At 42.4% G+C, this 15,083-nt stretch overlaps 1 protein-coding gene across 19 annotated transcripts in view; it reads right to left on the bottom strand.

Moving 5' to 3' along the window:
• Positions 1-7,984: 7,984 nt before the first annotated feature.
• The window catches only part of DOCK10 (dedicator of cytokinesis 10), a 239,284-nt gene continuing 232,185 nt past the window's right edge, over positions 7,985-15,083 (bottom strand). For 10 of the 19 annotated variants that reach the window (XM_034780722.1, XM_034780717.1, XM_034780736.1 and 7 more), the window contains 3 exons: positions 14,653-14,791; positions 12,524-12,599; positions 7,985-8,740 (listed from right to left, as the gene is read on the bottom strand). In XM_034780722.1, the coding sequence (XP_034636613.1) occupies positions 8,673-8,740; positions 12,524-12,599; positions 14,653-14,791 (283 nt within the window). In that variant the 3' untranslated portion in view covers positions 7,985-8,672. The remainder of the gene's footprint in view (positions 8,741-12,523; positions 12,600-14,652; positions 14,792-15,083) is intronic. The other 9 variants (XM_034780732.1, XM_034780719.1, XM_034780731.1 and 6 more) reach the window with 2 other exon arrangements.

Below are 15,083 nucleotides of genomic sequence, written 5' to 3' on the forward strand. Positions count from 1 at the left end.
CAGCTGCCCATCTGCACAAAGGTCATAGCAGAATCGGGGCTTATTGGGGTATGTAGCCCCAGCTGCTCCTTCCTCACCCCACTCAGGAGTACCATATGGGATGGGTCTCTTTGCCAAATTTCCCAGGAAGGAAAGAGTCAGCAGCAGTAGCCACCAGTGCCAGCAGTACCAGAAGACAGAAGGAGTAGACTAGCTGAGGACCTCTTTCACCGCATCCCTAGGGATCTAGGGCTTTGCGTCTACAGGAGCGCAGAAACCACCCTGTTCCTCCCAGCAGCACTAGGTTGCAGCTCATTTATAATCTCAGTAATCCCAATGAAGCAGTTCTGGACTCAGACATGTTTGTGGGGCAGAAGGATGAAATGGTTACACCCTCTGTGCTGTAACTGTGGTTCTTCAAGATGTGTCCCCCTATGGGTGCTCTACTCTAGGTGCGCCTTCGATCGGAGATTTCTCACAGCAATGTCCATTCAGCCCACGAATGCAGGTCACTCAGCCTTGTACCATATGCTGTTGCTATATAATACTGTTCCTTCTCTACCACAAAGTCCCATGACAGAGAACTCCGAAGCAGAGGAGGAGGGCAAATAGTGGTGGACAGATAGGGATACACATTTAAAAGAACCACAATTACTGCACAGTGAAAGTAATCATTTCTTCTTCCATTAGTGTGCCTATGGGTGGTCCACTCTAGCTGATTACCAAGCAGTTCCCCTTTAAGGAGGAGGGGGTTTTGGAATTTAGTCTAGCATGGAAGAAAGTACAGCTGAGCCAAACACAGTATCAGAAGCAGAGGTGCGAATTATTGCAGAGTGTTCAGTGAATGTGTGCATATAAGCCCAGGTTGCGTCTTTACATATTTCAATAATAAGAATGTTCTTAAGAAAGGCTATGGAGGTGGAAATAGATCTTGTGGAGTGATCTTGTATGTCAGTGGGTGCCTTGAGATTATGAGATTGGTAGCAGCTACTAATGCAGCCAGTTATCCATCTAGAGAGCCTCTGCTTAGAGAGCTCCTTTTGTTCTGTCTGTGATTGAAACACACAATCTGGGCGTCTTCTTGAAAGACTATCCTATCAAGGTAGAAAGCCAGGGCTCTCCTGACATGAAGTGTGTGGAACAATGCCTCCCCCTTATCCCGGTGAGGTTTAGAGTGGAAGATGGGGAGTAGAATGGGGTTAATATGGAAATAAAAATGCACTTTTGGCAAAAACTTGGGGTGAAGTCATAATGTGACCTTGTTTCTGAAAAATATTGTGAATAGAGAGTATGCCATAAGAGCCTCTATTTCCCCCCATTTGTCAAGCTGACATGATAGCAACCAGAAATGCTGTTTTCATCAATAAATGGAGCAGTGAGCAGGCAGATGTATGTCCAAATGGTGGTCTTGTAAGGCAGGTAAGGACCAAATTGAGGTCCCAAACTGGAGTAGGGTGTTTAATTTGAGGAATCGTGTTGGGTGGGCAAATACAGAGTAATCCTCTGTTGGAGAATGGAAGGCTGTGATGGCTGCCAGATGAACTCTAATGGAGCTCAGCAATAACCCTAGTTCTAGAATGTTGTCCAGTACAATTCTCAGTGCAGTCCTCGCAGTGATGAGGTTCTTGGTGCAACGTGTTTGAGATCACACTAGTGGACAACTCTGGAGACCTCCTCATCAGCCCTGGCCTCCTCTTCCTCAAAGGTCTCTTCCTGAGGCTCTGGTCTCTTGGATGGGGAGGGTGCAGAGGGCTGTCTATCTCTATGAAGGGCAGAGCTTGAGGGCGTAGAGCAGGGCTGGGGAACCTTTTTTCTATCAGGGGCCTTTGACCCATAGAAAAAATCAGTTGCAGGCCACACACAGCTCCGCGGAGGGGCACAGAGGCTCGGGGTTTTCCCTAGGCTCCAAGGTGGGGCCAGAAATGAGGGATTTAGAGTGCAGGAGAGGGCTCTAGGCTGGAGCAGGGGGTTGGGGTCTGGGCGGGGGTGAGGGTTCCGGCTGGGGGTGCAGGCTCTGCGGTGAGTCTGGGGATGAGGAGTTTGGGGCACAGGAGGGGGCTCCGGGCTGGTGCCAAGAGGTTTGGAGTGCGGGAAGGGACTCAAGGCTGGGGCAAGGGGTTAGGGTGCAGAGTCTGGGGAGTTGGGGTGCGGGAGGGGGTTCCAACCTGGGGCAGGGGGTTGGGGTGCAGGCTCTGGGAGGGAGTTTGGGTGTGGGAGGGGGCTCAGGGCTGGAGGTTGAGGTGCAGATAGGGGCGTGGAGTCTGGGAGGGAGTTAGGGTGCGGCAGGGGGTTCCGAGCTGGGGCTAGGGGTTCGGGCTCCAGCCAAGTGGCGCTTACCTGAGGTGGCTCCCGATCGGTGGCGCAGTGGGGCTCCCTGCCTGCCCTGGCTTTGTGCTGCTCCCGGAAGCAGCCAGAGTATCTGGCCCCTAGGCGGAGGGGCGGCCAGAGGACTCTGTGCAGTGCATGCTGCCTGTGCCTGCAGGCACCGCCCCTGCAGCTTCGATTGGCCACAGTTCCCGGCCAATGGGAGCTGCAGAGCTGGTGCTGCGTGCGGGGGCAGCATGCGGAGCTTCCCTGATTGCTCCTCTGACTGGGAGCTTTTGGGGACGGGCTTCCGTGGTGCGGAAACTTGCCGCAGGTCGGATTAAATTAAGCAGTGGGCCTCATCTGGCCCGCAGGTTCCCCACCCCTGCCCTAGAGAATTGATGGCGATATGCCACGAAGGGGCCAAGAGGGTGGTTCATATGGCATGGGTGGCGGAATCCACAGGTGTTTGCGCTGGTGTGATGGTAGTTGTGGACATCTGTCAGGAGTGAGCTCAGGTTCCTGAGGGACTTCATGAAAAGAACTTTAATGGGACAGAGTGGAGAGCCTTGTACAGATATTTGGGAGGCTGAGGCAAAATCTTCATCAGAATGCTCCTCCTCTAAGTCACTTGGTAATAGTGGATTAGTAGAAGAAGCTTGAGGTACCACCATTGGTACTGGACAACTGTCCGGATATCTGGCAGTTCTCAGTACTGAGAAGTGATCTGAGACGAGCAATGGTGAATCAGGAGTCTTCGATTCTGTGAGGTCTTGGAAAAACTAATTCTTGTGGTACTGAAAATGTTTTTGGTACTGTGTCCAGGGCTTGAGCTTAAGTAATGGTAGCTGAAGGATGCAACGGTACTGAGAGTTTTGAATGCTGCGTGGTATTCTGGACAGTGCACAAATGGTCTTTTTTGGTAGGATAGTAGAGCTCTTCTTGCTACCGTGGTCTACTGTTGATACCAATGTTTTCTCTGAGCCTGATATTTTAGGGTTTCCATGGTTAGCAAAGCTCTCAATATCCGAGGAACCAGCTGCCTTGTGGGTACCATGTCAGAGACCGATGGGATCTAGGTGAGTTGAAAACTTTGACTTCTTTGAGGTAGATACCCTACTTGGAGAACTCAGGGCATGGTCTTTGGAAGATTTATGAAAGGAAATTTAGGTCTTCCTCTTAGATGCTCTTGAGGAGTGTGGATCAGAGATAGAAGAGGCAGCTGACTTACTCAGAGCGTATGGTGGGAGCTCCTGGCTTTGGTCAGAAGCTGGACACAGCAAGCTCTCGATCAAAAGGAATCAAAGTTTTATCTCCCTATTCTTTCTAGCACTATATTTTAATGCCAGACATAAGTTTCACTTTTTGGAAATATGAGATTCCCCAAGGCAATGGATGCAGTGGGAGTGTCTGTGGCTCATCGGGATTGTCTCCTGGCACAACAGGCAATGCTTGAACCCAGGAGAACTGGGCATACCCTTGGAAAGGGCAAAACCTCCCAGGGATGGGGTGGGGTGTGAAACTATCTAAAAGCTATACATAACACTTTTTTATTTTAAAAACTAATACAACTAACTATTACTATGGGGTAGCTACTATAATACACTAACTACAAAATCTCTAAGAGAACACAGTTGAGGCAAAACTCAACTTGGACAGCTAGCTAAGGCTCCATCTCAAGCTGGGGTAGTTGAGAAGGACCTAAGGATGGTTAGCCCATGCAGTGCTATATAGCAACGGCATTGGGCATGAAGCTGAGTAACACACATGCATGGGCCGAACAGACACTGAAATTAAAAACCTTAGATCAAAGGCACAGGGGGCACAAGCACACCTAGGCTAGGTCTACACGGGGGGGGGAATCGATTTAAAATACGCAAATTCAGCTACGCAAATAGCGTAGCTGAATTCGACGTATCTGATCCGACTTACCCCGCTGTGAGGATGGCGGCAAATCGACCGCCGCGGCTCCCCCGTCGACGGTGCTTACTCCTACCGTGGCTGGTGGAGTACGCGCGTCAATTCGAGGATTGATTGTTGCGTCCTGACGAGATGCGATAATTCGATCCCCGAGAGATCGATTTCTACCCACTGATCCAGGTGGGTAGTGAAGACAAGCCCCTAGAGTGGAGCACCCGCAGAGACATTACTTGAAGAAGAAGAACTGTTGGAGGGGGAGAGGAAGATCCCAATGACATCTTCAGAAACATCCCATACACACCATAACTGATCAATTTCAAACCTCTTACACTCTATTCCCTGAGGGACTCAGGTAGCCATGTAAGGGAGAGGGCATTCTCTAGAGGTAGGTCATCATTTGAGAGAATCAGGGAGTCTATATAGAAGGGTGAAAACAACCAAATTAATATATAAAAGAATATAAAAATAATAGGCCGCCATCCCAACATCTATAAGCAAAGGGATGAATGTTACAGGAGTACAGGAGTTATTCAATAGGGAGTTTAAAAAATAATAGTCCAATTCCACACTGTTCCCAATACAGATCAACAGCTAAAAGCCATAGTCCAGCTCCAAATTTGGAATCTCTGGAGATCTCTTGAAATGTCCAATTACCTGTGTCAAATGTCTATTTTGACAATAAGTATGGAACGTATCATGAATGTATGTGATATTTTCATTTCCATTGTTTTGGAGAGCACAGAAATTGCAGTAAACTAGGTTCAATGAGAGTAGGAGACAAAAGCCCACAGATAAGTCCAGAACACACAGTCCTGGGTGAAAGGTTGGAATCTGGGGGCACATGGGCAACCATAGCAGGGACTATAGAGGGGAAACCTAATGAACATTTCAGATATCTGCATGCTAATACAAACAGTATAGAGAATAAACAGGAAGAACTAGAAATACTAGTGAATAATCACAATAATGACATAACTAGTGTCGCAGAGACTTGTGGGATAATTCACATGACTGGAATATTGGTATATTGTTATATTCTTGTTCAGGAAGGACAGGCAGGGAAACAAGGGAGGAGGTGTTGCCTTGTATATCAAAGATGTATACACTTGCACTGAGGTAGAGATAGAAGAGGGAGACAGACCTGTTGAAAGTCTCTGGGTAAGGATAAAAGGGATAAAAAACAAGGGTGATGTCACAGTAGGAGTCTACTATAGTCCACGTAACCAGGAAGAAGAGGTGGATGAGGCTTTTTTTAAACAAGTAAAATAATCACCCAAAGCACAGGACTTGGTGGTGAGGGGGGACTTCAACTACCCAGACATCTATTGGGAAAATAATACAGCAGAGCACAGATTATACAAAGTTCTTGGAATGCATTTGGAGACAACTTTTTATTATAGATGATGGAGAAAGTGAGTAGGGGAGAGGCTGTTTTAGATTTGACAAGACAAATAGGGAGGAACTGGTTGAGAATTTGAAGGCAACTTAGGCGAAAGTGATCATGAAATGATAGAGAAATGATGGAATGGTAGGAGGGAAAACAGCAGAATAAAGACAATGTGCTTCAAGAAGGCAGACTTTAGCAAACTCAGAGAATTGATAGAATCCTGGGGGAAGCAAGTCTAAGGGGAAAAAAGAACTCAGGAGAGTTGACACTTTTTAAAAGAAATATTATTAAGGACATAAGAACAAACTATCCCACTGCTTTGGAATGATAGGAAGTATAATAAGACACTACCCTGACTTAATCAGAAGATCCTCAAGGACATGAAACTCAAAAAAGAGCCATACAACAAAGTGGAAACTAAGTCAAATTACAAAGGATGAATACAAAAAAAAAAACAAAAACACAACACAAGCACATATGGACAGAAATAGAAAGGTCAAGGCACAAAACAAGATTAAACTAGCTAGGGACATAAAAGGTAACAAGAAAACATTTTACAAATACATTAGAAGCAAGAGGAAGACCAAGGACAGGGTATGCTCATTATTCAATGAGGAAGGAAAGACAACAACAGAAAATTTAGCAATGGCCGAAGTGTTAAATGCCTTTTTTTGTTTCAGTTTTCACCAGAAAGGTTTGCAGTGGTCTGACAACTAACCTCGTGAACATCAATGTAAGTAGGGTAGGATCTGAACATGTTAAGAATGACTTAGACGAGTTAGATGTCTTCAAGTCGGCAAGATCTGATGAAATACATCCTAGAATCCTTAAGGAATTGGCTGAAGACATCTCTGAGCCATTAGCAATTATCTTTGAGAACTCATGGAGAATGGGAGAGATCCCAGAGGACTGGAAAAGGGCAAATATTATACGTATCTGTAAAAAGGGGAATAAGGATAACCCAGGGAATTATAGATCACTCAGCTTAACCTAAATACCCAGAAAGATAATGGCACAAATAGTCAAACTATCATCTAGGTGCTTACAAATTGATTATCAGGTGATAAGTAACAGTCAACATGGATTGGTCAAAAACAAATAAAATCATACCAATCTAATATCCTTCTTTGAAAAAGAAAGAAGCCTTGTGGATGTGGGGGAAGTGGTAGATGTGATATATCTTGACTTTAGTAAGGCTTTTGATACTATCTCACATGGCCTGCTCATAAGCAAACTAGGGAAATATAGCCTATAGATGAACCTATTATAAGATGGGTGCACATCTGGTTGGAAAACCATACTCAGAGCAGTTTTCTGTAGTTCACAGGGTATATTGAGTGGGGTCCCGCAGGGATTTGTCCTGGGTCCCCTTCTATTCAATATCTTCACAAATGATTTGGATAATGGCACAGAGAGTACACTAACAAAGTTTGCAGACAATACCAAGTGGGAAGGGTTGCAAGTGCTGTGGAGGAATGAATTATAATTCAAAATTACCTTGACAAACTGGAGAAATGGTCTGAATTAAATAGGATGAAATTTAATCAGGACAATTGCGAAGTACAATTAGGAACAAATAATCAATTGCACACATACAAAATGGGAAATGGCTTCCTAGGCAGGAGTACTGCAGAAAACAGCCTGGGGGTTATAGTGGATCATAGACTAAATATGAGTCAATAATGTAATACAGACACTCCCCGGGTTACCCAAGACCCGACTTACGCAAATCCGCACTTACGGAAAAAGTTCCGTAAGCTAGAAATAGGAGGGTTTTTTGTGTGTAATGGTTGGAGATATGTTTCCAACTTATGCAAAATTTGAGTTACGCAAGGCATTCCGGAATGGAACACTTGCGTGTCGGGGAGCATCTGTACTGTTGCAAAAAAAGCAACCATAATTCTCAGATGTATTAATAGGAGTGTTATAAGCAAGACATGAGAAGTATTTCTTCCACTCTATTCAGCACTGGTAAGACCTCAACTGGAGTACCATGTCCAATTCTGGGCATCACATTCCAGGAAAGACATGGACAAACTGGAGAAAGTCCAGAGATCAACAAAAATGATTAAAGGTCTAGAAAACTTTGAAGAAAGATTGAAAAAATTGGGTTTATTTAGTCTGAAGAAGAGAAGGCTGAGGGAGGACATGATAACAGTCGTCAAGTAAGTAAAAGGTTGCTATAAAGAGGAGGGTGATAAATTACAAGTTGTAATGGGCTTAAATTGCAGTAATGGAGATTTAGGTTAGACATTAGGAAAAACTTCCTAACTGTAAGGTGATTAAGCACTGGAGCAAATTACCAAGATAGGTTGTAGAATCTCCATCATTGGAGGCTTTTGAGAACAGGTTGGACAAACATCTCTCAGGGATGGTGTAGATACTTAGTCCTGCCTCAGTGCAGGAGACTGGACTAAATGACCTTTTCCTCCTACATTTCTATGATTTTAAAATTCTATAAACCAATGCACTGTCTTCAAAGAGAAATCTTTATAGACATTTTTTGTACACATACACAAATATTTTAATATAACTGTATCTGAAAAGTTATTCATATTTTTAGTACACTTATAATTATTAACTAAAAAGATAGTCTTTTAAATTTTGTAAAAATGACATATTTTACACATCCTCTATTTACAATTATGACATACTTAAATGTTATAAAACACCCACATTTGACCTTTAAAATATATGTATACTAGGACTTAGTATTAGATATATTAACATTTACAGCAAACTTAGGGCTTGCTGTGGAGCTAAATGTTCAATGGAAATTTCATATTCAGCTTCGCTTAATAAAAGACTTCTCAATAACAAAAAAAAAAAAAAAAAAAGGATAGGAAATGTACAAATACAAGGCTGGACAAAAAAAAAATCAAGCTAGCAGTTTTAAAAAATATTATCACTGTGAAGACTTCCAATAAATTAAAACCATATCGCACAATCCATTTTCACTGTATTGTTCATGATCACTTTACACTTAAAAAAAAATGTCCTCCCGAGGTATGCATAAAGTCAAAGATGTTTCAGTCAAATGTCAGTATTTGATATCACTGCTCCTGGCGGGGCTGTGTTTGTTCTACTGAAGGTTCGTGAATAGGTTCGTTCCATTCCTTGTGGCTTTGCTGAATCCTCCTTGTGGATAATCTTTTTATTAAAAAAAAAAAAAATTAAAAGAAACAGTTGAAAACAAAATGAATCCATTGAGTATTTATTTCAACAATTTTTACTTTGTTTTCACTTATCTTATATTTTTGTTTATTAAATAATGCATTATTTATTTTGGATGCTTGATAAAGGAAACTTGTAGTTCAAAAAATTAACTTCATTTGGAGACCCAATCCTCCAGTTATTACTCAGGCCATACTCTCGTTAAGAGGGTTTCCCGAATGAAGGTGGCAGAATTGGGTCCTTGGTTGGAATCCTCAACATGAATATCTTACATTCTGTCAATCAACATATCGCATACTTCCCTAAGCAATGTTTTTTCAACAATACTCTCAAGTAATCCCAAATTGAGTAGTCACCTACACTTTATAAACTCATTAGACTTACCTCTATTTGACTACTTGTAATGTTGCATATGCACACCCCCATCCTGCAATCAGACCCTTGTAGGCAGATCCTTGTGCCCATACAGAACCCCACTGATTTGCATGGGGATGCAGGCAGTTGCAAGTATCCGCCTGATAGCAGGATCAGGGCCAGTAATGTACTGTACAAATATAGGGATAGAGCCTGCACAATTTTATTCACATAGGCAAGCCTCCCTTGCATTAGTAAGGGTATGTAGGATAAGGCCCATAGACAATTAGACCTAGATGCATCAGAGAGGAACTCAACAGCAAAAAAATGCTTCCCCCTGCCACATGTTACTGTCTGCTGTGATAAAGATATATACAACTGCTAGAAAAAGTTCTCTTTAGTCCCAGCAACATTTACTTTTGCTATTTATAATAATAATAGATTGAGAGCTTGTCTTCTTTCAAGGAAGACTACATGAGGACGTGAAAAGGAAGTCAATATCATTATCCCCAAGTTCGCTTGGTGGCAAAGCTGAGAATAGGACTCGGGTGACCAGATGACAGAGGTTAAATATCGGGACGTGGGGGGGGGGGGGGAAACGGAGCAAAAAAAAAAAAACAACAAGTCGGTGGCGGAGCAAAACAAAAAAACAAACAAAAAAAAAACTGCCGGAGCACAGGAAAAACTGAGAAATCACGACAGCTCCACGCCCTGCCCCACCCCCCCAGCTTGCCTCTGCTCCGTATCCACCTCCCTCCTTGGGGAGGGAGGGGGGGCAGCACGCAGAGCCCCCCCCCCACCAGAGGGACCTGCCAGGGGGCCAGGTGAGTCCCAGGCAGTGCTAGCCTTACCTGGAGCGGCTCCCAGGAAGCATCCAGCAGGCAGGTCCCGTCCCTCTGACTCCTAAGGTCGCGCGGGTCGGGTCAAGAGGGGCGGGGGCAGGGGGGGCTCGCTGCCGGCGCCTACAAGCCCTGCCCCTGCAGCACACAGTGGAGACCTACTCGCCGTCTCTGTGCGTGCCTGGGGAGTGGGGCTGCAGCACTCTGCAGGCTCCTGCCAGCCGGCGGGCGAGCGCCGGGAGTTCAGCTGCGCTGCCCCAGGCCCAGGAAGAAGAGGTGAGCAGCACCGGCAGCACCGGCTTGTGTCCTCCATCAGACGGTCTCCCGATATCGGGAAAAAGTGCGTCCCGACCGATGTAAGGTCAGGACCCGGGACAAATCCCCTAAAATCGGGACGTCTGGTCACCCTAAATAGGACCCAGGTCTCCTGAGTCCCAGGCGAGTGCTCAAGCCACTTGGAATCACCAAAAAGCAATGGAGGGTCCTGTGGCACCTTTAAGACTAACAGAAGTATTGGAAGCATAAGCTTTCGTGGGTAAGAAGAAGTGAGGTTCTTATCCAAGAAAGCTTATGCTCCCAATGCTTCTGTTAGTCTTAAAAGTGCCACAGGACCCTCTGTTGCTTTTTACAGATTTAGACTAACACGGCTACCCCTCTGATACTTGGAATCACCAATGTTTCTTGTCTTTGCCAACACTTCTTTATCAAGTCTGAATTTAAAATAAAGATATTGGCAGTAATTGTGCTAAAGAAGTTAGAATTTCTCCTAAACTCCTTCTTGTGACTTTGTTACTTGGGGATCAGCTACCATCAGAGTTCCCAATGAGTACTGATCTTGGGGACAAGAGTGACTGAAAAGAGTTTTCTCTTGTCCTGGAGCTCATGAAATATGCATTCTCCAGCATATAATGATTACTTAGGCTTAGAAAAATTAAAAGAGATAATCTTGACATAACATTCATATTTACAAAAATAAATAAATAAATAATATAAAAGAAAAGCCCTTACTTCTGTTACACTCAAGATTATTAAATCTGAAAGGACTGTAAAGGACAAAACCTACACATACAATAGGAAAGCACTGCAAAAAGGGGGCCAGATTCTGAAACTCTTACACTGACTAATACTTTATTCTGCAAGTAGACCCAGGGACCTCAGTTAGTCAGGGAGTAGAATACTACTTAATGGGAATAAGGGTTGCAGAATCCAGCCCAGAGTTTGCACCCATTACACAAATGAAATCCTGCATCTACGCATGCAAATGAATGTTTGTGTCTGCAACGTGGGTTACTGTGCATCTAAACCCAGACTTCAGCAACCACAATTCATACATGCAAAGAAAGATTTTGTACATACTAGTGATTGTGCATTTTGCATGACTTTCCTATTGCACCTGAAAATTTGGCCCTAGAAGCCTATTTTGCTATTTATCATTTATGTTGATTGTGTTTACTTTTTCTATTTCACTCAGCGTCAATAATGAAAATAGGTCAGTTTTACCTTACATTCCTGGTTCTCATGAAGTAGCACAAAGATGTTGAGTTTGGCGTCACAAAAATGCAATGGAGTATTTAAACAGAATAGGTTTCTTAAATCTGAATGTTTTGCCTAAAACCAGTTGACAGTATCTCTGCATACATGTCTGTGTAATTATTGGTCCCAATTCTATCTCACATACTCCCTGGAGCCAATAAGAGCTGTGAACATATGTCTCAAGGCAGAACAGGGGTATTATCTTTAACAATTAGAAATAAAATAAATATGTATATAAAGATTAAACAACACAGGCAGAACAAGTACACAGAGGGAAAAACAGGTATTTATTGTAATATTTGGTCCCCTGGGCAACTCAAAAGTTTTCTCCTTCCCCTTTCCTTTTGCAATGGCATTTGGCAAACATCATTCCTCATTACGCCTGGCTTCTAGAGAAAGTAAGCACAGAAGGATTCTGAGATCCCCTTCCACCCGCTCCCCTCCCCACCCTGGAATGCCAAATCACCTTCATACACAAACACAGTGCTTACTCTTCTGTCAGGGGCTGTGGTGAGACAGCTGCCATCATTTTCCCCAGGACTCAAACTTACTGTCTGTGCATGAGCTCCCATTGTCTGTGCAACAGACATAATGCTGCGCTTAAACCTGTTTTTTTTTCTGTGCAGTTCCTAAGATGTATGTTCCTGACCCTCTCCTCCAGCCACCACTGCCATCATTGCAGAACTTGCCTTATGGCAAGGAAGGCAGAATGTGATCCTTCTCCAACCGTTTGGTATTAGCAGGTTACAATGCCATATCATGGAAAATGCACTTCCCCACCAAAGACTGAGGATAACACCTTCTGCTAAGCTCCATGATCCTAACTGCAAGAATCATTAGTGCCAAGGTTGTTCATGAACTCAGACTGCACATGTATCGTATCTTTTTTCCCCCCCCAAACCCCTTGCTGGATTGAACACAAATAGTTAGACATGACACTTAAATGGACGTAAAATGTAGGTAAAACAGAAAATCAGCAAGTGAAAGCACGTGACATCAAAGGAAAGAATAGACATAAGAAAAATAAACATACCACTTTTGTCTACAGTATTGAGGGAAATGTTAGACAGGGAAGAAGAGAAGCTGTATAAGCATGGACCATGATAGAGCTGCCAGAAAAAAAAAAAAAAAAAAGAGAGAAGAGCATATGTAATGAGAGAGTCACTGTCAGTGGGTGTGCTATCAAAACAGTCTTAAATACAACAATGAGCAACACACCAGACCATAATGTCATTGTAGAGAACATGGTACCATTATGATAGTGTCTTGAGGTTTCCCAATGTGAAAAATATTTCAGCTACAATTTACATTGTGTAAAATGTCTGGTGGTGGTGCTCTCTGCTCAGAAGTAGGGAAGCAAGAGAACTCAAGCTGTGCAAAAAATCATATTGCTTGGAAAGCGGGAAGAAAAATTCCTGTTTTATTGCTGGATTTTCAGAAAGCGAAATATTTGGTGTTCTTTTGCCCTTAATTATGTTTCTGCAACAGCAAAAGACAAATTTCTCAGAGATCTATTAATGGAACATAGCAATTAGATTGTGAAGAACTTTCCAGAGAATTGGTGTTTTGTGCCCATAAATAATCTTTTCACAATGGTGAGAATAGGATACAATGGCTTCCAAAGACACTAGTCAACTGGCAGGGAGAAAAATATTGAAAGCTGCAAAAGGACTTTCTTTTTGAAACATGCCAGGTAGGAAAGGCAAACTGTAACAAGATGGTGGTAGGAAGACACACATTTTTAGTTAGTTTTTTAACAGAGATTTTCAAAACATCTTGGTTTTGAGGAAATAACCAACTATCTGGGCTTTTGCTCTCATAGGCTTTGGTGTTACCAACCCCCTTGGAAAAATAAAAGCCTTGCTATGTACAAGTAATTACGTAGTAGCAGTCTATCAATATTTGCCTTCACTGAAAAAACTTACAGCTCAATGATACTGAGGTTCATATTTGTATTTGAAAAGTATTCACTGAATATCTTATGCATATTTCAGTTTGTGGACTGCTAGTAACTTGATCATTTTACCTATTCATTTTTCATTATTTGTGGTGCCTAATTTGTTCACCTAAGTCACATGGTAGTGTTTCTGGTGAGTGACTGGATGATTAAAACTATTTAAACAGGAGACTCATGAACCATGAATAAAAAATGACACATTCAACACTTCTAAATTTAACACAACACTTTTGGATGACTTTTTTGAAGACTATGATAAAACTTATGAAATGTTTGGAGTTCAACAAACATTTTCATAAATAAACTAGTGGTAATCAGAATCCTGAAATAACAAATCATAGCAAATAATGGACCAGATTCCCAGCTGGTGCAAATAAGCATATTTCCATTTACTTTAACGGAGCTACATCGATTTGCACCACATGAGAATGTGGCTCAGTGATAGTGAAGCAAACTTGCCATGCTTATTGGCAAGTATATTTATGAGTCACTTCTTATATTATTCAATAAGCTGTAGTTATCATTCACCTTACTTGTGAAGATGTATAATATAAATTAACTGCCATAGGGTCTATGGGGTGTTCATTAAATATCCTTGTTAGATACCAGTAATTATGACACTGATAATTATGTAAACTCAGTAACTCTGCATACAAATGGTACTTATATGTGCAGTTAGCCACTTTTCATGTACAATTACCTGTTCATGTGTGAGAATTTTCCAGGCGCAATTTAGAGCTGTTTACATACTAACATACACCAAAGTAACTAAATCGGTTTTAATTCGCCCTTTTGTTATTTTGCTTCCAGTTTCTGTGTGGAATCTCTTACTGTAGATAAATTATTACTTGCCCTAAATCAAAACAAGACACTCTTAATTTAAAGTAAAAGAGTCCACACACAGATGCAGCACCGAAATAACAAAAGGTGTGAATAAAAGGCAGTTTTAGTTATTTTGGTGGATGTTAGAGAGTTTTACACATAATATAGCAGGAATTATACAGGTCAGGATTGAGTGGAATTGGTCAAACTGCACAAATAAGTTTGCACAATAATTGTTGCATTGTTCTTGGTTGCAGTCTGCATTATTAGTATTTTACTTGTGGTTAATTGTATTAACCCTGAAGTTAATTGTATTCATTCATCATAGGAAACAAATAGCCACCTCCATCCCCACCACCAAAAGTTAAAATAGAATATCTGACCTGTTCATTCATGACTGCAGAGAGCTCGCTGAGCATATCCTTATAATGAGACTTCATTTCTTCTTGATATTCTAACTGGTCCTCTTTAATAAGGCGTTTGTTAACTTCAAGAGCAAGCCCACATGCTTCTGCAAACTGCCTACAAGCATAAACATACACCAAAGAACATCTATTCAAAAAAACTCCAGTGAAAAAATATTAAGCCCCCAACTTAAAGTTATAAACTAGTTGGGGCAAATTATGGCACTCAGTTATAAAGCCCTAGGAGCACTCAGGCCAATGTGATTTACCCAGACGTCAAGAGACACCAAGAACGAATTGCAAGATGTGGCTTTATCTAGTTCTACATAAAACATTCTGCCTAATTTCATGTCATATCACTGAATGTTTCTCATCTGTTTGTACCGGCCAAATAAAGTCTAACGTTTACA

This window comes from Trachemys scripta, chromosome 9, assembly GCF_013100865.1.
Source record: "Trachemys scripta elegans isolate TJP31775 chromosome 9, CAS_Tse_1.0, whole genome shotgun sequence".
Taxonomy (NCBI): domain Eukaryota; kingdom Metazoa; phylum Chordata; order Testudines; family Emydidae; genus Trachemys; species Trachemys scripta.